At 48.2% G+C, this 26,484-nt stretch overlaps 2 protein-coding genes across 4 annotated transcripts in view; one reads left to right on the top strand and one right to left on the bottom strand.

The window, feature by feature from the left end:
- Positions 1 to 1,868: 1,868 nt before the first annotated feature.
- Positions 1,869 to 22,265, top strand: STK25 (serine/threonine kinase 25). Of its 2 annotated transcripts, none has more exons than XM_021545438.2 (12): positions 1,869 to 1,978; positions 2,722 to 2,836; positions 8,926 to 9,156; positions 10,265 to 10,321; positions 11,368 to 11,476; positions 12,716 to 12,873; positions 13,119 to 13,304; positions 13,830 to 13,975; positions 14,834 to 14,948; positions 15,238 to 15,309; positions 18,622 to 18,758; positions 20,131 to 22,265. In XM_021545438.2, exons 2-12 carry the CDS (start codon positions 2,807 to 2,809, stop codon positions 20,168 to 20,170), a joined length of 1,281 nt encoding a protein of 426 aa, XP_021401113.1. In that variant the 5' UTR covers positions 1,869 to 1,978; positions 2,722 to 2,806; the 3' UTR covers positions 20,171 to 22,265. The 2 variants fall into 2 exon arrangements, with proteins under 2 accessions (XP_021401113.1, XP_021401115.1); XM_021545440.3 differs by lacking the exon at positions 1,869 to 1,978 and adding an exon at positions 1,985 to 2,096.
- A 2,033-nt stretch (positions 22,266 to 24,298) lies between these two features.
- FARP2 (FERM, ARH/RhoGEF and pleckstrin domain protein 2) overlaps positions 24,299 to 26,484 on the bottom strand; it is a 77,295-nt gene continuing 75,109 nt past the window's right edge. For both annotated transcript variants that reach the window (XM_031505660.2, XM_031505662.2), the window contains exon 27: positions 24,299 to 25,936. In XM_031505660.2, coding sequence (XP_031361520.2) covers positions 25,849 to 25,936 — 88 coding nt within the window. In that variant the 3' untranslated portion in view covers positions 24,299 to 25,848. The remainder of the gene's footprint in view (positions 25,937 to 26,484) is intronic.

Here is a 26,484-nt window from a genome sequence, read left to right as displayed (position 1 = left end):
CATGGAGAAGTCAGGCACACCTGCTTCCCCAGAATCAGCATTTGTTTCTGTATTCTTCTGAGCACATTAATAATCCTCTCCCCTACAAAACAGGCCCAGAAACAGCTGCCTGACAACAGAGCAATCATCTCTAGTCCCTGTACCCCCAGCTTGTCCCAGACAAAGTGTCCAAAGTGACCAGCTACTGATCCATAAATGGTTTCCTCCAAGTGGTGGCCAGACCAAAATCCCACACACAACCTCTCCTGTCCCAGCCATAGAGCAACAGGCTACGAAGCGGATGAGGAAAAACACCAGCCCACATTTGAGTTCCTCTGTGTCCTGTGCTCCTGAGGCAGCTTTAGCAGTTTTAGAAGGAATTGCCATGCTAACCCCACATGACAATCACCCTTTTGAAAGACTTATCCTGAACTGACAAAACCAATTAATTGCTACTCCTGTGTGTATGTTCAGACTTGGCACATTAATTAACGTAAGTCCTCTGCCCTTCTGTTGGCCTCATGCCAACAGTGGCTGAATTAATGACTGTCCATGTGCTAAGAGGTGGAGAGCTGCGGCATTGAGGTCAAACAGTCATTAAGTAGCATACACAGGGACTCAGGGAACAGCTCACCCCTTGGTCCTTGCTACAGTGGAACCAGAGCAGAACTTCACTATCCTTCCTTTCATGGTTCACATGAAGCTTTGGTTTCTCTGTTCATAGATCTAAGTAAAGGTGCCATGCTGGGATAGTAAAGGTGCCATGCTTGGAAGAGGGCTGTTTATGAGACAAGATGGTCTGATTTTGTGGGGCTAGAAGGCTGGTCCTGCAGGTATAAACTCACGGCCCCAGCAACCCAAGGATCCTATAGGCAAGAGCTTTGTGCAAACCTCCCAGTGAGGTACAGCTGATTTAAATACAAAACCAGAATCTCACTGCGGGAGTTTTTGACACCTGTACTCTATCTATTTGATGTTTTCACTCAGGTACCTCAAAGTGCTGTTTGATTTGATAGGGGGCAGAGAAACAGAGAGAAGGGAGACGGATGGGGGAGGCAATGCAGGAGGGAATAAGAGGACTGTGGGGGAGCTGCTGGCTGCTGCCAGACCCATCTGTTCACGCAGCGACAGCTCCAGGGCTGCTCCTCTCGCTACAGCTCACCTGTGCTCCAGGGCAGCGCCAGCTCCCCATTAGAAGCAGCAGGTTGTGATAAAGGCTTTGTGTGTCGGCGCCACGGAAAACCTGTGCCTGCTTTGTTCACTGCGGGACCGGCCTTAAAGCTGCCTGGCAAGCGGCTAAGAAAAAAAAAAAAAAATTTATTCCTTTGAAAAACGTGAATCAGTCACTGACATTACAGCACGTGAAAGAAAACCCAACCCTGCGGCTGCTGAGAGCGAGGCCATGAGGGAGCTTCCGTCCCTCGCCTGTCCTCCTCCCGCTCCGCCGCCTCCCCCGGGGTCTGGCGTGCCCGGGGGTGGGGAGAGGACAGCCCCTGACCCTCACGGGCAGGAGAACAGCTGAGGGCGGGCCTCCCTGGCGTCACCCGGCGGGCTCCCGGGCACAGTCCCGTAAGGGCTGGCGAGAGGAAAGCCCCGTGAGGCTGGGCTGGCAGCACAAAGCGACTGCCCCGCCACCTCCTCCCCGTCACTGCGGGGCCGCCGGGCCGGGCAGCGCCCGCCCCCCGCGCCTCAGGACTCCCCGCCCCAGCCACCCCCGCGCCGCCGCCCCGCCCTGCGGCTCCGCCCCGCCGCTGCGCGCGCGGCATCCTGGGTATTGCAGTCCAGGAACTCAGTCCCGCTGCCGGGTTGCGCGGCGTGGAAACTACATCTCCCGGCGTGCCGCGCGGCGCGGCCTCCCCCGCCGCCGCGCCGTGTTGTTGCGCCCGGCCCGGCGCTCCCCCCGCCGCGGCTGGTGTCGCGGGGCAGCCCGGGGCGGCGGCGGCTCCGTGCGCCAGGGCCCGGCATGGCGCTCCCGTCGGTGGCGCTGCGCTGCCCCTAGGTGCGGCGGCGCCGGGCGGGGCGGCCGTGAGCCACGGAGGGACCCTGAGGGTGCCGGGCGGGGCGCGCCGAGTAGCCCATGATGGCGAGGGGAGCGCGGGAGGGGGGAGAGCTCTGAGGTGTGAGGTGGGACGCGGTGTCCGTGACGGGTGTGGGGATAATGTGGGGCCGCGCCGGGACGGGGGGTGCTGGGGTCGGGGGCCCTGGAGTGGGCTGGGCCGGGGCTCAGCTGTTGCTGGGGTGCAGGGGAGGGCCGCTGAGGAGAGGCCGGGGTGGTGCAGGGTTGGTGCTCCCTGAAGAGGAAGGTGCGTGCTGAGCAGCTGAGCTTTGCCAGTGGCCGTGCCGGGGACAGTGGGAGCGGAGGAGCGCTCTCAGTGAGGGGATTGCTGAGCAGGAGAAAAGGATTGTCTGAGGATGATGCTGGAGAAGATGCTGGGAGTGATGGTGAGGCAGAACTGTGGGGTTAGCTGTAGGAGCATGCTGAGGTGATGGTAGGGAAAATGGAGCCTGGGACTTGGTCAGTGTGTAACATTGGAGTGAGGCTCCTTGACGCATCTGGAAGGCATTTCTGTAAAGAATTGAGAAATGCGGTGTGCAAGGAGGGCCTAGCATGCTCAGAACGTGTTGGCAGGTACAAGTAGCACTTCAGCTCAAGGAGAGAAAAAAGATGCTGGTAACTCTTCAGGGGAATGAGCCAGCTTCCAAGAACCTCACTTGAGAACTATGTATTCTTGCTTGTCACAGCTGACCAGTGGAGAAGTCATCACTTTCCTGCTGTGCTGCAACATCCTAATCCTCCCTGATTTTGCAAAAACCCCATCCTGCAGGCATGGCTCACCTAAGAGAATTTGCTAGCCAGGTAAGTGGTGATTAAGAGTTTGTTTTAAAACCCTCTTTAAGGGTTTACATAATGGTATTTGCTCTTGATAAAAGGGTTTCAAACAAATAACCAGAAAATCACTTTTCGCCACTCTTTATCTCTGTTGCACAGGTCTCAGCTTACTCCTGTTAGCTGATTGACCTGTGTCTGACTCTGTACCTGGTGTTGGGCTGATAGTGATGTGTTAGCCATAAACAAAGTGAGTTCTTCACCCACTATGGAGGCTTTCTCTGGGATTAAGTGTGCACTTTTTAGGGAGATGGGAGTCATTGGCTTTCTGAGCATTTTTTGGAAGGAGAAGTCTAGAAATGGGAACAGAAAAACTGTGTATGCTGGCCCTGCCAGACATACCTTTCTAAAGTGTTCATGGCATTAGTCTCAGAAAAATGGTGCTTGTAACCTTGCTGCCTAAGAGGCAGTGATATTTGATACTGGGTCATAACTCTTCCAAGAGATCTCAGCCTCTGTGAATGTGGTTAAATGCTGCTGTTGTGATGACATTTTCACAAGAGGAGTGTGGAAAGATGATGCCAGGATTTGGGACTAAAAGCTAAACCATATTAATAGTATTGGCTTGCATCTTCTTCCCTCTGAATTTGGTTGTGTTTGATTATTGGCAGATGTCAATACTGAACACAGGTCTTCTTAAACCATGTTTGGGGGCATTATTCTGTTCTGCTCCTAGGTGCAGAATTACTAAAAGATTTAGTGGTTTGAGCTAATGCTCTCTTTGAACCTTTACTGATTTAAAATTGATTTGCAATGCATCTCAGTTTGCATGCTGTCTTTCACATCAACTGTTTCCCCAAAGTGTGTATGGAATTAAATGTAAATATAATGCCTGGCTGAGTCACTGTACAGGGAGAGAAGGGGAAGGATACTGTCTGATTAGGGCTGAGAACAGTTCTGTAGCTGCAGAGGAGGTTTCTCTGAAGCTTTTTTTTGTACACAGCATTCACTCATGAAGCTTATTAGCATTCTAGTGGTTTCAGCTCTGAATTTATTATGGAAATGTTAGGCATTCTCAGACCCTGTCATCCCATGACTGTCTGGTCTAGGAATAGAAAACCAATCTGTGTTGTCCATTCCTCCAGTCTTTTCAGGAATCCCTGATGTGACTGAGGCTTGCTGGGAGGGCAGTAGGAACTGGCCTGAAGTTTTCTTCACTGGGATTTAGGGAGCAGAGGGAGGTGCTGTGAAAATCAAGAGATTAAGACTTGCATTGGGCTGTCAGAGGCTTGACTTGTCTTTGATTCTCAGTTCTGGTGCTGATGGGCAGAGTTACCTCAGGCCACTGCCCAGACTGCTCTGCCTCTGTGGTGCCATTTCCCTGCCTCAGCTGGTTGTCTCCTCTCTTTCCTTGGCTCCCTTTGCTGTGAGCAAACAGTGCTGCAGGCCTGCAGTCTTGGTCTGGAGCTATATCTGCCAGGGGATGTAGTTGTGTTAGCTACTATGTTTAAAGCTTTGATTTGAGCTCTGTTTCTAGATTTGTTGTTCCTTACCTGACCTTGGAGAAGCCATTTAGTTTTTTTTGGCTAAGTAATGCTTCATCTCCTGAAGCAAAAGATTACTGTCTGTGAAGAGAGTTGGGAGTTTCAAACAGTGTTTTTCAAAGTGTTGAAAAACTTCCCTCTTTTCTATACTCCAGAAATTCAAAACTGTCCCAGGTTTTGGCAGTTGTAGAGAGCTATGCACAGATTTCATATAGACAAGGAAGCTTTCAAATTGTTCTAGATACAAAGCTAGTTTCACCAGAGACTGTTGGTAGCCCAGAGGTGAGTGTTCATCATGGGAAGTTGGGGAGCAGAGGAGGCAATGAAGGAAAGAGAAGAGCAGATGAGTTCTATTAAAACCAGCTTCCTTCTTCCACTGTGTTTGGCAGAGGAAAATTATGTTTGTTTGTTTGGCTGCTTGGAAAGTGCTGCAGTCAGAAATAACTCTTAAATGTGGCTGTGGTTTCACATAAACCCTTTGAAATTGCGCTCTTCCTGGTCAGCTTCAGCTCATAAAGTATTGTGGCCTTTGCAATCTTCTGTTACAGAATTCTTTCATATAGAACAGTGATTCCAATTCCAACCTGCACCACATTAAGGAGTTCTCATTTCCAAAAGCGTTGAAGCACCCCTCTGTGTTTTTTGCAACAAATGCAGGCATGATTCTTCCTCTTGGAATATTTTGAGAGTAAGATCCAGCCGGACACAGCCCAGAGAGAAGATCTTCAGCTTGTTCAAATGGTGTTTGCTTCTGTTCCCAATATGCAGCTTATCTTTTCAGGCAGTGGCTTTGAAATGAGGGCAGATACTTACCCTTCTTCTCTAGTACTTATCCACATCTTCTCAAAGGCTGTGGCTATCATGTCTTAGCAGCTGTAGGTGACAGAGCTGCCAGAACCATTCTTTCCCCATGAAGCAGCTGATGTTACTGCCAGGCTTGTCTCATAACACACTGCAATTCCTAATAGCTGATGGCTGCAGCGAGTGGTTCTGTTTTAAAACATGGTATCATCACTCAGGATGGCAAACACTCCCACACCTGTCAGGACAGAGCATCCTTCTTTCCTGTGCTGTGAGATTGGATCCCAGAGGGCAGAAGTGGAGCACATTACTGGGAAATTGTCATCATCCCTGTCATACTTGTTCCCTTCCTGCACTTGCAGCTGAGCTGGTGCATTGTGTGCTCTCCCTCCAAAGCCTGCCCAGGCCTGCCTCAGCCATCTCTAGTGTCTGACTGCTCTCAGTGGAGAGGAACGGCCGGAGGCTTTTTGCTTCAGAACTGCTGTGTGACAAGCAGTCAGCCAAGGAAAAAGTGACAATGTGGTGGTCATCCCTTAACAGCTTTACTTGCAGTAGTAGAACAAGGAGCAGCTGCTGCTGACCTGGAGCTCCATTTTTCAGTTCTGATGGGTTCTGTGAATTTGGAAGAAAAATGGGAAGAACCAAAGCCGGTGAACACTTGTAAAGGTGGCAGGTCCTAATAAGCTGCTTTGGGTTATCTGTGCTCATTTAAGCAGGTATAAAGCATTTAATATGGATTCTGTTGCTTCCTACTAATGAAGTTTTCCAGGTGTGGTTGTAGCGCTGCAATTCCAGAAGATGGGTTTCCAGCCAGGGTGGTTCTCTAACAAGATGACTGGTACTGAGATAAGTCATATTTAGGAAAGGGAGGGGTGGTGCTTGTTACATCTCTCACCGTGGTGCTTTTCAGGTGTATTAGGGAAGGGGAGAGTCAGGAGTGCATCCTTCTCTCTCCTGACAGAGCAATTCCATAGCTCTCCATTCTTGGTGGAACTGCATTTGTGCTGCTATCTGATGAGTGCTGAGGCTTTTATGCCCACAGATCTGAGCATTTTTGTTTGTCAGCACAGGTCACCATGTAGTCTCTGGATTTTTTTTTTTTATGGGCAAGGGCTTTTGAACAATGTCCTGCAGACAGGACATGTTAGTTTGTTGTGGAGGTTCAGAGTTGCTGAAAATGCCACCTGGCAATTTCTTCTCTGGTGTCCACAATGGTAGTTCACAAGGTGTGCTCTTTAGCAGACAGTCGCCTGCTCGAATTGGGGATGGGCCTGTTTTCTCTTCCCTGTTTCCAGAAAGGGAAGAAATTCATCAGCAAACTGTGCTCCTCCAGCAGTGTCTGGAGACTGTAAATGTGGTTGGAATTACGCTGTGGCCCTGTGCTGGCTCCCTGGGCTCTTTCTTGCTGGGTCTGATTTTGCAGTTTTGGCCAGTGCATCAAGGGATGTTTGTCCTCAGACCCTCCAGAGAGTCAAACTCTTGCCTTGTCGCCTGTGAGCTCTAAAGCATTTCCAGGTCACTACTGGGAAGGTACATCCAGTACCTACAAATGAAGTGTCCTAATGTTTCCACCCTGATGGGAGTGGGCCTGTCTCCCTGCCCATTGTTTTCCTGAGTCCCTTGGGCAAAATTTTTGTCTGCTTGTCAGAAGTTTTGTCTCCTTCACAACACCCATCTGAATGTCTTTGTTCTACAGAAACCAGGATAAACCAACATCCAAGTCTGGAAGCTTGTTTACAAAGCTGTCCATGATTACAGAGCCTGCCACATAAAGTGGTGGTTGTCCCTAAAGCTGCCTGCCACAGCCAGTGCTCTTATGTTTGATTTCTTGATCTGGAGAAATCAGCCTAGTTCTCTGATGTGCTCTACCAAGCTGAGGCAGGGAGGGAGCAGTTGCTTCCACCTTGCTGTTTCTTAACTCATGGAAAAATTACATGCGAGGAATGTAGTTTTCTTGAAGGTTTGCTTCCCTGCAGTATTCATGTGAGTAATGTTTCTTTTCTGAGCTGAGCAGGTGCTTCTAGGGGATGATCCTCTTTCTCTTTTCCCTGATGTGTGGGAGTGGCTGATGTGTTGATAGGCATTTTTAGGGTGCAGTATGTCAGTGTGCACAGGAATGTCTGGGGGACTTTATTGCCCCTTCCTCCAAGTTGGTCAACAGGTGGAAACTGTTCTTGGTCTGTAGTGAGCTTGGAGTAGTCAGCCTGTTCTCCCTGCCAGTTGTCATCATTCTCATGTTGTCCCCTAATATTTCTGAAACTCAAATCCTCTTCCCCCCACCTCTCTCTTTCCAGTTTCTGCTATGTATCTCCAGTTCTTATCTTTGAACATCCCTTTTAGTCTGTTTCCAGTGCATTTGTTCAAAGTACAGCCTGTTTGGGTGTTGCTATGGATGCAAAAGGATATTTGGTTATCCTATATCTTGGACTGGAGTTTGTGTGGAAATCCTGTTGAGTGAGCTGCCTGTAAAGCTCACCTAGGCCTGGCTTATAGCAATGCACAGAAGGCAAACAACCTGTGATGCCAGACTGGCTTAATCATTAAGCAACACCTTGGGCTGCTCAATGATGGCCTGCTGCTAGAACGTGGTGTGAGGTGGAAAAATGCAGCTTCTGTGTTCTCTGATAAAATCTGCCAACTCAAGGTCCTTGTGAGAGAGCACTCTCACTGGGTGACGTGTTGGAGGTGAGACTGAGAAATCCTGGGTGTGGAAAATTCCTTCTAATGGCTTGGCTGCTTCCTAAGGTCAGGCCATATTTTCCAGGGTGTTTTTCTTTCAAACTATTAAAAAAAAAGGCATGAAAACTAATCAAAAAGAGCATTTTAGTAGCATGAAGGACCTCCTGGAGTGCAGGTGGACTGAATTAAATAGCATGAGAAAGTGACTGTGATTTATTCCCTCTCTTACCCATACACACATTAATAAAGAATTAACTTTGCTGCTGTTAAAAAGTCAGTATTTCTCTGTTAGTAACTGCCTAGTTGATGTGCTTATCTAATGACGGAGATGCTATTTGTCTTTGCATCTGAGGATGCCAGCTAGAGAAGAGGCTGGCACAGAAAAAGGTCAGGTAGATGGAGTGTCCATTCTGCTCTTCTGCCTCCTCCTTGCTGCTGACCTTCCAAAAGATGTGAGGCTCCATCTGCAAACGTCTGAGGAGAGCTGGGCTGGGTGCTGCATGGAAATCAGGCTGCAGCAGACAAGATAGTAAATGTGAATTCATATTACTGTAACATTTCACCCTCCAGACAAGTAGGGAAGGGTGCAGATCTTTCTAATAATTTCAGTCTTTGAGTGCAGGAAGGCTAACTAGGGAAACATTTTTATGGCCTCTTGCTTTTGGCCATTGTCTTATCATATCTCCAAGAGAAAGCTGGTTCTGGTACCCCTTGCTGTTCTGTATTGAAATGTGAGCAGATGCTTGCTCATGGAGCTGCTTTGGCACCAGCTGGTGCCTGCAGTTGAGCAGCCCTGTCCCAGTGGAGCTGACACTTTCCATAGTGATATTTGCTGATATTCTCATGCTGGGCTTCCCTCCTTTTCCTCCCTTACTGTGGTCTGCAAGGTTGGAAAGCCTGTGGAAAATGTTTCTTCAGTTCTAATCTTGGATATATTCTGTGCTAAGTTTCTAAGACTGTTTAAGATAGGTGGGTATCAGGTGAATTTATCAACGTAGTAGGTGCACAGATACGGAGATGAGCTGTGTGGGTATGTGTGGTGCTCTGCAGCCTGGAAACTTAATGTAATTCTCCCATCTCTGCTTCATGGTCCAGCACTCCAGGGTGGATCCTGAGGAGCTGTTCACCAAGCTGGAGCGGATCGGCAAGGGATCCTTTGGTGAAGTGTACAAAGGGATCGACAACCGCACCAAGGAGGTGGTTGCTATCAAGATTATTGATCTGGAGGAGGCTGAGGATGAGATCGAGGACATTCAGCAGGAGATCACAGTGCTCAGCCAGTGTGACAGCCCCTACATCACCCGGTACTACGGCTCCTACTTGAAGGTAGGACAAACCATGGTGGTTCCTTGCCAGTAGTCTGGGAATGGGGATCTGCTCTGCGGATGCTGCAGTGGATGGTGGCACATGGCACTGCAAAGTGATGTGTGAGTGGCAGCATGGCAGCAGGGGCAGTGGTGGCTCTGCTCACTGCATTGATGTGCACTTAATAGCAGACTGGGCTTTGTGGCCACATGGAAATGAGGTGCACTGTACTTTGTGGTACCAAGAGCAGGACACTTCACTGGAGAGCAAGTTACTTGTTGAAGACTGAACTTTACCTGCTCTGACAGTTCTGGAAAGGAAGTTGTTGGAATACTTTTCCAGACTAGCACAGTGTTAAGGCAGTGCCACTGAGGAATTTATGCCTCTGAAAAAAAGAGGAGGTTGAAACTACTTCATCAGAAATGGTGAAAACAATATTAACTGAGTCTATGAAGGAGTACTAATACTGCTTCCATTGAGAGCAGGTTTAGGAATCCCTAGTGGAAGTAGTGTTTATCAGAAGTGGCCTATGTATGCTGGCTGCTGGAGATGAGTGTAACAGTGGGACTGCAGCAAACAGTTCCTGAGCTCTTTGGGTCCTGAATATTCCTCCTTTATTTTTCAAAGACCATAATGCATTTTCTCAGTCTTCTGCTGTAGTTTCATGGACCTGCAGTTTATCTTCTGTTGGGACCCTGTAACCTCAGCATGGAATCTCTTCTATGAGAAATAATAGTGTCTTGCTGATTGTACCCTTCATGCTGGCAGCTCTATTAAAGGTTGTAATGCTCCCCTGCCATTGCCAAGAAGGATTTATGCTGGATGAGATGTTGGAGAGATGTTGAAGGTCTCCAGCCTGGGAGTAAGTTTATCTGTGGGCAGTCTGGTGCCTGTAGGGGCACTTGCCCATGTAAAACTGGAGACTAAGAGTTAGAAATGTGCTAGAGGCAGGCAATCCCTGAAAAGAGGGAGCTTGGGGCTCCTTCCTTAAGCTTCTGAGAGCTGCAGTGTGCAGCATCTCTTGGATTGTGTACAGGACTACTCTTGTGTCTTGCTGCCTCATGGGTGTCTCACTTTTCTGTCTGCTTTTATTACTGTCTTTGCTCTTGATTTGTGCTCTTGCCTGCAGGGCACTAAGCTGTGGATAATCATGGAGTACCTGGGAGGAGGTTCAGCCCTGGATTTGGTGAGTAAGTGGCAAGTTCTGGACTATGAAAAATACTGACTGAAGACTTGGTTTGTGAAATGCCCATAAGACAGACATTCTCTTGCCACATACCATTGTATGGCAGCCCTGTGCCTGAGGGGTAAGCAGTGCAGGACAGACATGTTGGTTATGCTTATCCCAGGACAGAGGGAATGTTTTCATGGAGCTCAGCTGTCCCAGAACTGTTGTCCAGCATGCTGTGCTGCTGTATGATGGAAAGAGCCAGTGAATTGAAAACTGAGCACAGCCAGTTGGTTTTGAGCAGTGCAGATCTGTACTACACCTAGTCAGAGTCATGGTATTGCTCAGTGTTTGCATAGCTCAGTAAAAGACATGGTCTGTGATTAAGTTACCCCACATTTTGATAGAATACAAATGCAGAATTTACCCATAGGCAAAGGTCCATTGCACTGCATTCTGTCACAGAATTTTTCTCTTCTCTTTAGGACAATAATGCCCATTTTCCCAGAGAGATAACTATTGATGTAGGGAAAACTTCTGAGCCTACAGTGACTTGGAAGAAGGTGTAGTGGGGAGCTGTCATCAGCAGCAATTATCTGAGTGTCAGAACCTCAGCTGTTGCACTGAGAAGGCAGGACTTGGTTAGAGGAGAACTGATGGAAAGGAGAAGAGCTTTGATGCTGAACTCCACAGCCTGAGGGTTGATATCTCAGAGGCTGGAATTCAGTACTTGCATGCTGGCAGAGAGACCTGAACAGGAGAAACTGTTAAAATGTTCTGTTGGCCGATGTATTTCCAGGCCAAAGTGAGAGATGAACTACTGTTTGTTTGGGAAGCCTTTAACAGACTGATGACTGGCAGAATATCCCCCAGAGTTTTTCGATTGAATGCTGTCAGGTGCATACACCAGCATTCTGCTTGTAGCACACGCATCAGGTGTGCAAGAAGGTGCTTCCTGCTGAGTACGACCTGCTTGGCCAAGGTTTCCAAGTAACAAACTGAGAGCCTGGAAAATCCAAGGCATCAGTTACCCTCTTTTAAGTCACCTTTTTGCCTTTTGTCAGCTGAAGCCAGGACCACTGGAGGAGACTTACATAGCTACTATCCTGAGAGAAATCCTAAAAGGTTTGGATTATTTACATTCAGAGAGGAAGATCCACAGAGACATCAAAGGTAAGATTGGAGAGCTCAGCTCCCTTTCTTATAATGGATGTTAGTAATATAATACTCAGATTTATTATATTCGCCATAATCTGCAAGGTTTCAAAGACTGTTTCTCAGTGCTGCTTTTCTTGTTGGGTTGCTGTTTTCTGAATTTGAAGCTTGTCACTGTATCACAACTCATGCTTTTCATGTCTTTAGGGTTTAGAGTAACAGTAAGGATCTGTAGCTCTCCTCTGGCACTTGGAGTTTGGACAAGTCAGGGAGCTGAAGTGAAGGAGTCAATGAAAAACATGCTCAGATATTAGCTAACTCAGATATTAGCTGATACTTGCTTTTCTGCTGGACCCCCAGAGTGTGTGTGCTGGTTATTGTGGTTGTAGCTCACAACAGGAGTGAGCTGTCCTCATGCAGGGTTCACAGCCCTAGAAAATCAGGACAGCTTGTGTCAGCTTATCCTGTTGCTGTTTTTTATAGTCACTGGCCACGTGTAGTATAGAGAGAGCTGGCATCTGCCTCTCAAAGAGCAGTGTCCCAGCAAGCCCAGAGCATCCAAGTACTGCAGGAGGATGCAGGGACAGTGCTGTGGAGCTGGGCCAGGGCCAGATGCTCACTGACCCACTGCGGGAGGGGGTGTGAGCAGGCAGGGCACAGAAACCTCATGCAGGGAGAGTGGGAGAGAAGATTTTGTTGTGTATGTGAGACTGCAAGTTTCTAGCACTGCGAGATTTGTAGGGGTGTTGACTGCCAGTGGTGGGGAAATGCTGAAAGTTGTTAGGTAGAGTCTCAAAATGAAAACCCCCATTTCCAAACTTACACAGTGTAACAGTTGTATGAGTGAGAAGGAACTAGTACAAGAGTGGACTTTGAGCTCTTCAGAAGGATCTGCTATTTAACCTGTGCTGAATGCTACTTTGGGAAAAAAGTCAAGAGCATTAGAGACTCTGTTACCTTCCCTTCTCTGTGTGGCTGGGAGTCACATCTAACTGATGGTGTGGCCCTTCACATCTACACTCCCTGCTCCTGCCTTAGGAATATTTCCCTTCTCATCCAACAAAGTGCATGAGCTTGTTCCATGTTACCCAGTGGAGTTCAAAGCACAAGAATGGGTCTGAAGCTGGAAATCCAGGCTGAGGGTCATCACTGGGGTGAAAGTGGATGCCACAAGAGGGCTCTGCTCAGTATTCAGTTCTGTGTGGGCTGGAGGTGATTCAGAGGCCAGCAGCCTTAATTGCTTATTTGTGCATACAGCTGCCAATGTGCTGCTCTCGGAACAAGGAGATGTGAAACTGGCTGACTTTGGGGTGGCTGGACAGCTGACAGACACCCAAATCAAGAGAAACACCTTTGTGGGGACTCCATTCTGGATGGCACCAGAGGTCATCAAACAGTCTGCTTATGACTTCAAGGTGAGCTGGGAACAGGAGGATTGCTGCTTGGGGCTACTATGCATGGGGTGGTGAGACAGAAACAGGGATTGGAAGTGCTGCTTACTGCAGGAATTACTCTTTTCTGTTATGATGCAGAATCTGCTGGAGAAGTTTGTGTATTAGACATTAAATGCCCCATCTGATATATGTGATTTGCTGTCCTAAAACTGTGCTTTCATGTTGTAGAATTGTTCCTTTCTATTCTGTGTTCTTCTCTTTTCCAGGCAGACATTTGGTCCCTCGGGATTACAGCCATTGAACTAGCAAAGGGAGAGCCTCCAAATTCTGACTTGCATCCTATGAGGGTTCTCTTCTTGATCCCCAAAAACAACCCTCCAACACTTGAGGGTCACCACAGCAAGCCCTTCAAGGAGTTTGTGGAAGCCTGCCTCAATAAGGATCCTAGATTTGTGAGTATTGCTGCCCACCTGTGAATTTGGGTAAAGGCCAGCAGAGGTCAAAAATACCTTCAACAGGAAGGTTCCAGAATTGCAGAGAGAGAGAGAATTGCTGAGGTTTCAGGATGGACATGTCAGCCTGGCATGACTTCCTCATGAGGGGACGTGGAGGGGTGAGCACTGATCACTTCTCTCTGGCCAGCAATGGGACGTAAGGGAATGGTGTGAGGCTGTGTCAGGGGACGTTTAGGTTGGATATTAGGAAAAGGCTTTTCCCCCAGAGGGTGGTTGGGCACTGGAACAAGCTCCTAAGGGCAGTGGTCATGGCCTCAAGGCTGCCAAGAGTTCAAGGAGTATTTGGATAGTTCTCAGGCACTTTGTTGGGGATTGGTAACATTGTTGGGGGCTGTCCGGTGCAGGGCTAGGAGTTGGATTTGATGATCCTTGTACATCCCTTCCAGCTCAGGCTATTCTGTGATTCCAGTGTTTAGTGTGCAGAGATGCTTAGATGTGATGTGCTTTCCTTATCTGCTCCAGAGGCCGACAGCTAAGGAATTGCTGAAGCACAAGTTCATCACACGCTACACCAAGAAAACCTCATTCCTAATGGAGCTGATCGATCGATTCAAACGCTGGAAGTCAGAGGGCCACGGAGAAGATTCCAGTTCCGGTGACTCCGATATGTACGTACATGTTCTGCATGGAGGGATGGCCCTGCTGCCCCTGCTTGCCCCAGGGTAGCCTTCTGCAAACAGCTCAGGTCCTTTCCCCACCTGAGAGCTTACCTTTGAGCTTTCATTTGTGGGTGCAAGTGAGTGCTGCCTGAAGAGCCAGGCTGTTACCTCCTGTTCAGTGGGACTCTGTTCTCTGTTCTGGTCTTAGCCTGTGGAACCTCTTTGCTGAGTGTAAGGAATCAGAACACTGACACAAAACATTTAGTCTGTGTGTAACCAGTAGAACAGGGCTCTTATTGCCTGTATTTTATGCACCCTTCATTAACTAGCAGAGCTCCAGGCTTTAGCAGCTGTGGCAAGAGCTATGTTGGTGTGTATGTGTACTTGGGGGTAAATCTTTGCACTGCCATGCAGGACAGTCAAGTTATGGACCTTGGGTGGAGAAGGGCACTTCATGGCCAGAATGGCGTCACAGAGCTGCTCTTTACCTGTGGCAACACTCAAGTGACCAAGCAGTCAGAGAAATTGGCTTATGATATCTAAGTCTGGCCCTTGCATTGTGAGCTTGGGTTGTCTTGAAATTCTCCTAAATTTAACTAGGACTAGAAACTTCTTCAAGCTGGCTGGATCACAGAGGTGGTTTGGAAACATGATGTAGTGCTTAGCTCAGATCTCTTTGATGCTGTATAGATGCGGTAGATACTGAAGTGGTTTCTCTTCAGAATTTTTGTGGGATAGGGAAAAGCCTGAAGGCTTGCAGCAATATGGCAGTCAGGTGGGGAGACCTTGTGATTCTGGGAAAGTATGGGCAAACCCCCAATGTATGGAGCTGAGGCTTTGTCTTGACTTTCCCCTTTCCATTTACAGTGATGGAGATGCAGAGGATGGAGACCAAGGTCCAATCTGGACATTCCCACCAACCATTCGCCCCAATTCCTTGAGCAAGCTGCACAAAGGAATGGCTCTTCATGGTTCCCAGAAGGTCTGTGTGATGTCTGGTCTTTCTGAAGTGGATTGAGCTAACGTGAGCTTTTGGGTGTCCTGGGGAAGCCATCAAACCCTCCTCTTCTGTCTGAAATTTATTCCAGTCTGGCACCATGGGCTGGTGCTCCAGAGTTGCCTCTTCCACATTGTCAGGGTACTGTGATTTGTGACTTTTCCAAGATCTGGTGATGTTCTTTGTAATTCTGTGAATTCACCAAAGGCTGAGTAAATCATGTGCCCTTGCACAGCTTTTGCCTATGCTTGTAACTTCTTTTGTTGCTTTCCAGCCTACTGAGCCCATCAAGAGGCAACCACGGTCACAGTGTCTCTCCACACTTGTTCACCCAGTTTTTGGGGAGGTGAGTACAACCTTCTTGGTGTCTCTGCTGGTTGGAGATGAAGAGATACCTGACATAGATAAGTAAATGGGAAGGATTTGGAGAAAGGAGGTGTGGAAAGGTGTCTAGTGGGGTTAAGGGACTCTGAAGCATTTGTACCAGTCAGAGGGCTGGACTATATGTAGGGAAAGTAAGTGTGTCCAGGGCATGTCCTCATGAAAACACTTGAGTTTGGAAGAAAGGCATTACCCTTCTGGTAATCTGTGTTCTGGTGAAGATCTGATAGAGGAGTATCTGTCTCTTACCTGCATCTTAGGCTGATGCCTGAGCAGCTCCAGACCCTGATTTCCATGGCTGAAGTGCAGCTCTGGTAAGGGCAGATAGGTACTTGAGCTGTCTGTCACTCTGTGTGTCCACAGCAGAGTTACTGAAGGGAAGGTAGGTGGGTTAGAGCAGGAGTTGGCTTTGCTGGTTACTCAACCATTTCTTGATCTGCACAGACTGCTATTGGTAGAATGCCAAGACCAAGGAGTTCTCTGCCACCTAACTTCAGGAAGGCAGGCAGAGAAAATGTCTTTCGAAAACCTAGCCAATTCCCCTGCCTTGTGGTCTGGATAGGGATGTGGATTTGGAGTAAGAGCTGCCATTAATGACAGGATGGTGTCTGTACCAGCAGAGAGGTGACAGCTCACCTTTCCAGCTGGGTGATGTTGTCAGGGAAGAGGAGGATAATCATAAGGTGGCTCTTGGCTATAAGCTCTGGTTGCTCTTTCCAGCAGAAGGGTAGGAAAGGAGATTATGCTTTGGAAGAAATCAATTAGATGCTGCATGTCAGGGTTCTGTTCTTGAGATGCTGGTGACAGACACCCTTTCTCTGGTCCTGAGGAGTTCCTCTTCTGGATCCTGATGGCATGGCCCAGCAGAGAGCTGTGCTTTTTCCAGGCATAGTTTCTGGACTTAACTCTCTCTTCTCAGGTCTGCTGCTATATGGAAGGAGGGTTTGCTGCACGGCAGGAACCAGAGGTCATTCTGAAAAGCAGGTTCTTGAGACCACTCCACTTCGGAAATTGGGAGTTTTGTGCTCTACAGGCCTTGACTTCAGAGTCAGAGCATGAGGCCAGTGACCTGGCTCTTGTAGGCCTAGAGCCATGAGATGAAACCACATTAAAACCATGTTGGTTTGTGGTACAGTTTGTTTGAGCAGCACAGTCACTGATGTCTGGATTTCTGTTCAGTTTAGGAGCCTCCTGGGGCAGAGTGCTCAAGGCTGTGACTGTAAATGCATTTTCCTTACTCATCCTGCTGCACCAGTTCCAGGCAGGAAATGGCTTCTTGGACATTTCATTTCTGCTATTTTGATTCCCTTGCCCCAGTTTCTTGATCCCCCTTTCCTTTGATTAGACTTCTGCTGGCTCTGGAGAACTCATTGAACAAAATTAGGAGCAGGAAGGGTTCTGGGCAGTCTCAGAAATAACCTGGGTTTTGTGAGCAGTGGAGGGGGCTTGAAAGAAAACTTCTCCAGGTGAAATCTGCTTCACTGCTGCTTGCTTGTGTTATTCTTTGCTATTGGTAGGAAACTAGAACTGAAAACTTTGTCCTCCTCACTGTTGTATGGATGCATCTTAAACCAGCTAGGCTTGATCTCCTCTTTCCCTAAAGGGGCTGAAGCTGGGCTTTGTGAACGGAAATCTGACTGATACGTTCTTTGTAATCTTTTCCTGAATGTGCATTATTGGATGTTAACATTGAGCTCGTGAGGAGTCATTAACAGGTGTGGACAGCTGTAAATCTGGAAGCATTGTGGAGCAGGGAGGTAAAATGCCTTTTGGGCTGGATAAGGTTAAGCTCATGGAGTGCTCTAACTCCTGCAAGCCTCCAGAGAGCTTTTCTGCAGTGGGAAGAGAGCCCAGCACACACAGCTCCCATCACAGGCTGCTGGGCAACCTGAAATTCAGGGACTTGGCATCAAAAGGTGATGATAAATTGACTCCTTACCTCCAGGACAGACCCTGTGCTTATTCTGAGGCAGGCAGCCTTTGGTAGGTACACATCAAATCCTTGGTTTTAGCATCACAACTCTTTTTGGCCTAAGAAACCTGTATCCTTGATATGTAACTGAGTTGCCCTCCACGCCCCTGCCACCTCTGACTGAGCAGAGGAGCGTGTGGGTTGTTCCCACAGCTCTGTGGTAGGGAACAGGTGCCCCACTGAGGAGGCAGTGGCCCTTTTTGGCTGGGAACTGTTTGTTCCCAGCAGGGGACTTGGTGCACAGGCATGACTGCAGCTGGGGATTAGCATTCACATTGTTCTGCTTTCTGAGAAAAGGTGAGCTCCAACAACAGGAAAGGCTGATCCTAGAATTGAGGCAAAGACCTGCAAGGCTTATGTAAAGCCTTTTAATCAGCTGGGCCTAATGAGAGCTTAATTGAACTGGACTAGATGTTGCTTGTTCAGATGCTTGATTGTTGTTCAGCTCCTTGTGTGATAGTGCCCTGGGGAAGGGGCTGTCACATCAGCAGCTTGTGAGAAGAAGGTGGGGAACTGCTGCTGGGTTAGAAATGTAGGATTTCCAGCAGCAGACTCCTTTAGGCCCAGCACCAGTGACCTGTGAGGCATTCCCTCTCAACAGAGCTGTGGCTGTTTCAAATTAACAGCTGGAGACATGTGCAAATAGAGGCCTAGTCGGAGTGCAGTGACCATGAGAGATGTGAACAGATGAGGGAGGGTGCTGTGTGTGGAGGTCTTGGTGTGTGGACTTTCTTTCCCTACCCCTTGGGTAAAGCTGTCTTAAAGAGGAGCATTGGAGGCCAAGGGGCTGAGGATCTCTGTTGTGGCAGCTTTCTGCCTTGGCCTCCCAGTCACTAGAAGCAACTCAAGACATTTTTGTGGTTGTTAGAAGTTGTGGTGATTAACTCCTGGCACTGGGTATATTTTGCCTGTGAGCCTGTGTGTGTGTTGGGGTGCTGGGCTGTCATTAGCAGCAAAGGTGATTGTACTGCTTCAGATACACCTGGAGTTCCTTTGCTGTTATGAGTTTGCAGGGCTGTTGGTCCATTGCTTAAACATTTAGTTAGTTAAAGAGTGCATCCTGTTAGGTAAGGGCTTCAATTGATGTTAGTACCTGGAGGCAAATTTGAAGCTCTGACATGGGACTTCTACCTTGCTGACCTACAAATGAGCTCTTTTTGGTTCCTTTAAGTGGAATGTGGGTGCCCTCCTACACCTTGGTGGAGTCTTAATAAGAGGGAAAGGGCCTTCATGTCGGTGCTGCACTTGTTGACCAGTGCTTTCTGCAGCAAAATGAGGATCTAATGCCTTGTTTCTGGCTTGCAGCTCAAAGATAAGCACAAGCAGACTGGAGGCAACGTGGGAGCCATGGAGGAGCTGGAGAATGCCTTCAGCTTGGCCGAGGAGTCCTGCCCAGGCATCTCTGACAAACTGATAGCACACATGGTGGAGCGGGTCCAAAGGTGAGGAGTGTCTGAGGGTGAGCTGGGGCAGGGCTGGCACTGAACCAGCAGCTCCTGTGCTGTGCAAAGTCCAGGCAGACAAAAGAGCCTTCCTAGCTCCTATGGCACTTCTAACTGCTTTCATTTAATGGCGACAGTTCTTTTGCCTCAGAAGCCTTTCCTCACACTGGATGGGTTTCTGTAGTGTAGGTGTATGTTGTAGGGCACAGAAAGATGCTGCTGTTCACCTTCATTTTGCACATAAATCTGTGTACATATGGTGTCCTGCTGGTCCCATTACCCAGGCAGCAAGAACTGTGCAAAATCTCATTGGGATTGCTTCTGGGATAATAAGTTTCTGTTAATAAATATGTTTCATTGCAAGGAATGTGCTTTAAAGCGCTACATGCAGCTAGTCACTGCTTGCCCACCTTTAGGTGTACACAAAAGTGTACTTGTCCTGACAAGAATTGTTTATTAAATCAGTGAGGGAATGTAGTCTGGTAGAATTTAGTTCTTTGCTGGGTCAAACTTGGCTCCACTGCTGTCCCCAAGTCCAGTCACATCCATGTGTTGCAGGTACCATCATAGCTAACCTGGTTGCAGATTTATCAGACTTTATTTAACATGAATTTGGCTTTTCTCTCTTTCACAGCAGGCTATCATAAATCTCACCCTCACCTTACCATCACAGAAACTTTATATTTGGCTTCTCTCTGGTTAGCAGGCTGAAAGTGTTCTGTGCTCTGGCTGCCCTTACAAACACAACCCAAACTATACAATCTTTACACCCTTGAACTTAGGCTTTCTAAGCATTTCTTTCTGTGGGTTATCTTTGTGCCTCGTAACTCAAGTACCTATCGAATAGAACAGAATCATTAAGGTTGGAAAAGATTGAATCCAGCCTTTGATCACCACTGTGGCAGCTAGACCAGCAGTCTGACTGGTAGGCAGACTGAGCAGGAGGAGCACGTAGATGTGTGTGAGTGACTGCAGACAGGTAGATGTTTCAGCATCATTCACTTCTGTCAGCCTAGAAATGACACTGCTGGGCAGAGCAGAAGCACAGTGTAGTTGTTTTTTTGAGGGGTTTGCAGAACTTCAAAGACCTGGTCGCTTTCTTACCATAAAACATTAGTGCTGAAAACATCTTATTAGGTTGGAACTGAATCTTGAAAGCCTGAAGAAGTGTTAAACCACCTTGGCTTTCTGTTAAAAGTGCTGGTTTTGTCTGTCAGGACTGCAAAAACTGGCAATGGGAGTGGGGACAGACCCACCCAGCCTGAGCCCTTCCCGCACAGCCCTGCTGGTGGGTGCCTGTGGGCACCATTCCAGGCAGGAGCCTCCAAGAGCCAGCACTGAGCAGTTGTCCCTTGTTGACTCTTCCTTGCAGGTTTTCACACAGTCGGAACCACCTGACCTCTGCCCGCTGACACTCCTGTTCCCTGCTGCTCTTGTCAGGGGGGAAGGATTTTTTCCAGCTTCATAAGAACTACATCTCTAATCCAGACCACCATCTGTTGGATGTGACATTGTGATGGACCCCAGGACATTTCAGAGCCTTCATGTTAGCCGTGTTTCCATGATAACCCAGGGTGGGGTTTGCAATGCAAGTACAATTTAGACCTTTTGCAGAACCCGAGATGGGTGGTCTAATTGTTTTTACAATGTAATCAATGCAGTTTTTAATTGTTTTCCTACAATGGATGTGTCCATTTTGGCTTGGTTTGATTCACAGCTTGTTTCTGGTAAATGCCTGGCTGCTGGAAAAGGGGAGATTCTCTTCTACTGATATATGTTTCACAGGCAAGTCTGATGGGTTTAGTCTCCTGCCCTTCCTAAAGAAGTGTTTGTGAGCAGTCTGGTGTGAGTGCAGGGATGTTGGGAAGCTCTCCAGGCATTTAGGGCCTCTGGGAGAGTCGAAGCAGCTCTCCAGTTGCTCTGGAGGATCACTTCAAGCCCTTCACACACAAGTAACAACACTTTCCAGTGCTGCAGCAGCTGAGCTGATACACGGTTGCTCTTTCCCAGCCTGTCATTTCATAGGAGGATGGGTTTGCTGATTGTTCTTTTTTTGGCTCTGGGACATCATTTTGTATTAGGCCTTAGTTCACCTACTTCAGGCAACAGCAGAACTTGCCTTGGGTCCCCAGGGAGCAGAAGGCACAGTGGGTGTATTTGCTGTGGGAGCTGGTGGAGTTCCTGTCCTTGGTGCTCCTGGCAGCTGAAGTAGCTGACAAAAGCTGCCTGACAGCAGGCTGGGCACTGCTGGTCTGAGCTTTGCAGGCCCACAGGGGGCAGAAGGGTTAAAAGGGGAGTGGGGGGAACACAACAGCTGCAGACATCAGCAGGGCTTTGGCTCACAGGCCAGAGGGACACTGCGTAGCAGTTTTTGATGTAAGAGCCTGTGCTCTATAGGACGACATAAACTGGATGGCTCACAGCAGTTGTGGTAGGACTGGGGATTCCCAAAAGCTGCTCTAGGCCTCCGTCTCCTTCTCAGCCTTCCCTTTGTGGCTTTCTTCAGCCTGGGATCCAGACTCACTACAGCCAGGGCTCTGCTCCAGTTGACAAGCTGGAGTGGTGTTTGGTAGCAGAGAAATGGAAGCATCTACTGCTGTGTTGGCTGCTTAAGGTATCCCAGCAGAGCCATCCCCAGGAGTTTTCCTTTCTGTATCATACTAGTTTATAAAGCAAATTTTTAATTCAGGTAAGCACACGGATCTTAAATCTACATTTTAAAGATCTAGAAAAATAGACTTAGGAAAATAACCCCTGATAAGCTGGTTGCTTAGAGAACTGCTCTCTAACTGAAAAGAGATTCCCATGAAGTCAGCAAGAACTCAGTTACCCAGATCTTTCTGTCTGGGTGTTTGTATGTGGATGATATGGCTCACCCCAGAGCCACTGAGAACAAAGGCTGGAGCTGTTCAGCATTTTTTTAATGACAGGCCACTTGGTTAGAAACAAGGCTTGATTTTTGGTACTTAGATTCAGACCTGCAGATTTTAAGTGCTGGGCTGAAAGTAGCTCAGGGGGACCATATGTTCCCTGATCCTGGTGTATGGTGTTCACTTTACCTTATGCCTATCCTTTATTTATCCTGGTGGATAAATCCAGGCTCAGCAACACTATGAACTTGTACAGTCAAGAAGAGGTGCTGCTGTGGGCTCTCTGATGCAGAGCAGTGTCCTGTATGTCAGAGCTTGCAGTTAGGAAGAACAGAACAAACCCACTTTTCCCTCAGGAGGAGAAGTTAATGTGCAGAGAGGAGGCTTGGAGAGGGGGAAGGCAGAGGCTGCAGGCCAGCACAAGGGCCCCTGCTGCTTTTAAAGTTGCTGTTCACAGCAGTAGCAAACGGTGTTGATAGGTACCTGTGTCGTTACTCGCATGCTCTGCAGTGTAACGAGGAAACTTTTTCAAGGAAACAATCCCCACACCCTTCGCCCAGTATTCAAAGCAACAATGGGTTTAGTTTTCAAAAACATTGAAAGGGATCTGCCACTTTCAATAAAGTAACAAAACAAATGAGGCTGGTGTGACTGTGTTATTGGGGGAAAAGGATTGGTTCCAGCTGTTTTTCTCTGCATTCTTCTTGGTCTTCCCCCACATCTTCCTCATGCATCTATAACAGAGACCCCAGAGACAGAGCCAAGTGCTGTGTGTGCAAGGATAACGGCTGCAGGCACATCAGTCTTTTCTGCTGGCACTCCAGGAAGCCCACACTCTTGGCAAAGGTACAGCTGTGCACTGGAGCACACTGCTGGAGTTTGTTCATTATCTGCAGTCTTTAGACTCGGGCTGTGGGGGATTTCTGCCTTCCTCTTGGGCCCAGGTGGGGCAGGGTGTGTCCAGGCAGGTGGTGGAGTCTCCATCTTTGGGGATAATCCACTGCACAGCTGTGGCCCTGCATGAGCACAGGTTGAACCAGGCAACCCTGAGCTTGTGTGACCCCAGTGACAGAATGAACACTTTGGAGGTGCCACTTTAATTGTGTTTAAATTTAATTGTGTTTAAATCCTTCCCCAGGCAGGAACAAAGGTGAAGGGCACATCTCAGGTTGTGACCAATCTGCAGTGCTCCTCATCTGTTTTTCCCTTGGAGCCAAGAAGTGGAACTGATTAATGTACTTCTGACTGTGCTTTTGGGAGGAATTTTGCAAATGCCACGTGCTCAGCTCAGCAGGCTGTTGCCAGGACAGTGGTGATGAGCTGGCCTCACCTGCATCTGGAGGGCAGAAGCACAGGTGAGAATGCAGAGCTGGGTGGGTGGGTGCAGCTTGTAATTGGAGTGGTGCCTTATAAAAATGAAAGTCTGACAGCTACCATGCAGGCACTAACCCTGCCCAGCAGAGGCCCTGGCTCCTGGCACGCCAGCCCTTGTCCACTGGCACAGCCCTGGTTCTGTGCCAGGCACAGAATGCCTGGAGCCCACACCTGCTGCTGCTTCAGCAGAGCTAAAGCTGAGCTGGGGCCAGTGTGAGACACTTCACTGGTGTAACAGAACCACTTCTCTGACCTGGGAGGAGAAGGGAGCAGGCACCAGAACAGCTCAGCTCTGTTACACTCAATGTGTCAGGATGAAGCAGGGCTGTGTTACCCTGGATGGAGGTCAAGCATGAAGAGGCAAAACCCAGTGTAGAGGTTGTACAGCCCGGAGAAGGCTCCAGGGTGACAAGGGGGGAATGGCTTCATACGGGCAAGACAGGCTTAGATGGAATAGTAGGAAGAAATTCTTCCTTTTGAGGGTAGTGAGGCTCAGGTAGCACAGGCTACTTGGAAAAGCTGTGGTTGCCCCTTTCCTGGAAGTGTCCAAGGCCTGGTTGGACAGGGCTTGGGAGCAACCTGAGAATAGTGGAAGGTGTCCCTGCCCATGGTGGGGAGGGGAGGGGGTGGAACTGGATGGTCTTTGAAATAGTGAGACCAGACCATGGCTCTTAAACCATGCAGTCCCAACTGCATCTCCCCCTTACATACACCTTAACACCATTGCAAGAAATAAGGACTTGTGTTATTTCTATTCTTGCCTAATGCTCCCGTTAAGGAAACTTCTCATGTTTGTAGTTAAGACAAAAATACTCCTGGAGAGTTCTGGGAAAATGAAATATTTTACAGAACTGATACACCACTGAAATGCTCATAATTTTTAAAGTTCACTGAGGTAAGGCAGTTTTGCTAGGAATACCAATAATTTTGGCTTTCCTAGCCTGAGCTTCTGCACTTTAAATGCATAAATTTGAGCTCGGCATTCTGAAACCAAGAAGGGACTTTTGTTGCCTGCTGTCCTTCCAGAGGCTCCTGGTTTAGAGACCCCACCTCAGGCATTTCATCTTCAAGAGAGATGCTGAGCTGTGGGTTCAGCAGAAGCAACTAAAGGATCATTCACTCACCAGTCCACAAACCCTAAGGGAAGACTCTTGCTCACTGTGGGAGCCCCACTTTGGATGGAGAGCACTTGGTACAGGGTGAACTGCGACCCTGGAAAACTACTGAGTAACTTGAACCTGGGATTGTGGGCCCAGGAATGGGGATGGTGAGCTCAGGAATAAGAGGCTGAGAGAGTTTTATATCAAGATGCTATTTACTTTGAACAGTCATATTCAGCCACAGTATAACATGTCTAATCAATCCACATGGATACACCTACAACAGGTAATTAAAAAATAATAAATGAAGATGCTAATAAATTAAGTACATTTAACTTAGATAGGACAATGGTCTTCGTGACAGGGGTGGCAAAGGCTGGATCTGCAGTCACTCCTCTAGGATGCAAATGCCAAGCAAGAAAATCCCTCTGGACTCCCCCTCCCTTCAGTCCTCATCCCACAAATGCTTGAGACCATAAGTGAACACTCGTGCTGGCCTCTGTCCATCCCATTGTCCCATGGGATCTCCACATTCCTCCATCCTCACAGCGTGCAACACTTTCCTTTTGCTTTCACTGCTTCACTGCATTGTTCCTTCCATTAGTACACAAACACTTTTCTATCTAATAGAAATCAGAGTCCCCACAGCCCATCAAAGCCACGTCCAACAGCATCTTGTGGCACTTAGCGAATGTCAGTCCTTCTGTGGAGGCACCCAAAGGTGACAGCTTTACAAAGAGAAGAAGCTGCAAACATTTCAGATTTAATACAGAAATTTAATAGAGTCCACAGACACTAATGCTGCATCTGGAATCCAGTGACTTTTAAGAGAAACAGAGGATGGATCCCACCCCAAACTGAAATAGATTAGGGATTTTCATTTCTTTGCATGACAAAAACACAAGCAATGGTGACTTTCAGAGGTTTGTTCTCCTACAGTGCTTAAATGCCTTGAAAACATCACCCACACCAGAGTGGAGAGTGTTTGCCATCCCGTGCCTTACTTAACTCCTACTACAGGATAAAGAAACTGGAGCTGTGATATGAGAACAGTGATTGAGTTCAGAGGACAAACCATGCACCCCCCTGCACCGATCCACAATCCACCAACACCTCGACAGCTCAGCAGAGACTCAGTCTTCCTGCTTGCCTGGAAACTGCTGCCTTGGCAGCTCCTGAGGAGCAGAGCTGTTCTGGGAGAGCTGCGGTGTCTGTTCAGAATGAGCTGTGTGTGAGCCAGCACATGCTGTGTTCCTGTTTGTCTGAGGCAGCTGTGCCAGCAGGCTGATGGTTACAGCAGCAGCAGGACAGGGTGTGCTGCCAGCCCCACGAGCACCAGGGACAGGGAACCCTGGCACCCACTGCTGCCAGCCAGCTACACCCCTGGAAGCTGCTGGTTTTCTCCCGTGTGTGCTGATCATCCAGTCAAAATGTAAAACGAAGGTGGTACCTGCCTTCAGGGCAGGTAAAGGTGTCACTGTACAGGTACAATGGACAAGAACCCTTCCTTGATGTGTGCACCCAGCACTGCTGTTGGGTTCTCTCTGAGTAGGTTCAGCTGGAACAGACTTGACCCTCTTCCACACCATTGGGAATGGATGTGATCCCTGTCTGCAGCCCCTCACTCCCACTTGCCATACTGGGGGAATGAGCCTCCTGGGTCTTTGCTTTGTCAACTCCAGAGCCTCCTGTTCCTGCCTGCTTGTTTTGTTGGTGTTGCCAGCAGAGATCCAGCTCTGCCCCACGTCAGTCTGTGTGAGTGTCCTTCTCCTTGGGAAGCAGCAGGCTTGACCGAGCAGGAGAGCTGGTAGCTCTTTTGATCACCTCCATCCACCTGCCAAGAAAAGACATGAGAAATGTTTAACCCCCACTCACAGTAATCTTGTTCTTTGTTATGAGCTGTACCTCTTTCCCAAACCTCCCAAAACAGTAATTTTCTTTCTTTTACAAGTCTTCTGGAAAATTAACTCTTCAAAGGGACAGCTTGAAATGTGGCAAATACCCTGCAGAACATGGTTGCCTGTCCAAGTAACATGTCTACAGTGCTCTGAGCTCCAGAGAACTCTCATGAGAGCTCACTGTGTTCTCTCCTCAGTGTTATCAAGGATGACAAGCTGAAATAATTATTGCTTTTCTTAACAATAAATTAGGAAATAGGTAACAGCCTTGCTCCTGTGGAAGAAAGCAAAGCAACAGAGAAAAAAGCAAATTTACTATGAATTGGACATTTTCCCCCTGAAAACCCTACACGAGCCCAGTGCATTAAAGAGCACAACTTGTGGCTCGGGTAGCAGATACCTCAGCTGTTCACAAGTGTGTGACACTCTCCCAAGGAAGGGGGACGTGTGACACCTCAGTAAAACCACCTTCCAAAACTACCAA

The sequence above is a fragment of the Lonchura striata genome, chromosome 10, assembly GCF_046129695.1.
Source record: "Lonchura striata isolate bLonStr1 chromosome 10, bLonStr1.mat, whole genome shotgun sequence".
In the NCBI taxonomy this organism is placed as follows: domain Eukaryota; kingdom Metazoa; phylum Chordata; class Aves; order Passeriformes; family Estrildidae; genus Lonchura; species Lonchura striata.
Note: the sequence above shows the minus strand (reverse complement) of the source record. Positions and strands in the feature narration are given on the sequence as shown.

What these genes read in the sequence shown, in the direction of transcription:
- STK25 (XM_021545438.2), top strand. Translation starts at nt 2,807, where the DNA reads ATGGCTCACCTAAGAGAATTTGCTAGCCAG. An exon ending in GAGGTTCAGCCCTGGATTTG is followed by an intron (nt 10,322 to 11,367) that starts GTGAGTAAGTGG and finishes GCCTTTTGTCAG; the next exon opens with CTGAAGCCAGGACCACTGGA. An exon ending in ATGGTGGAGCGGGTCCAAAG is followed by an intron (nt 18,759 to 20,130) that starts GTGAGGAGTGTC and finishes TCTTCCTTGCAG; the next exon opens with GTTTTCACACAGTCGGAACC.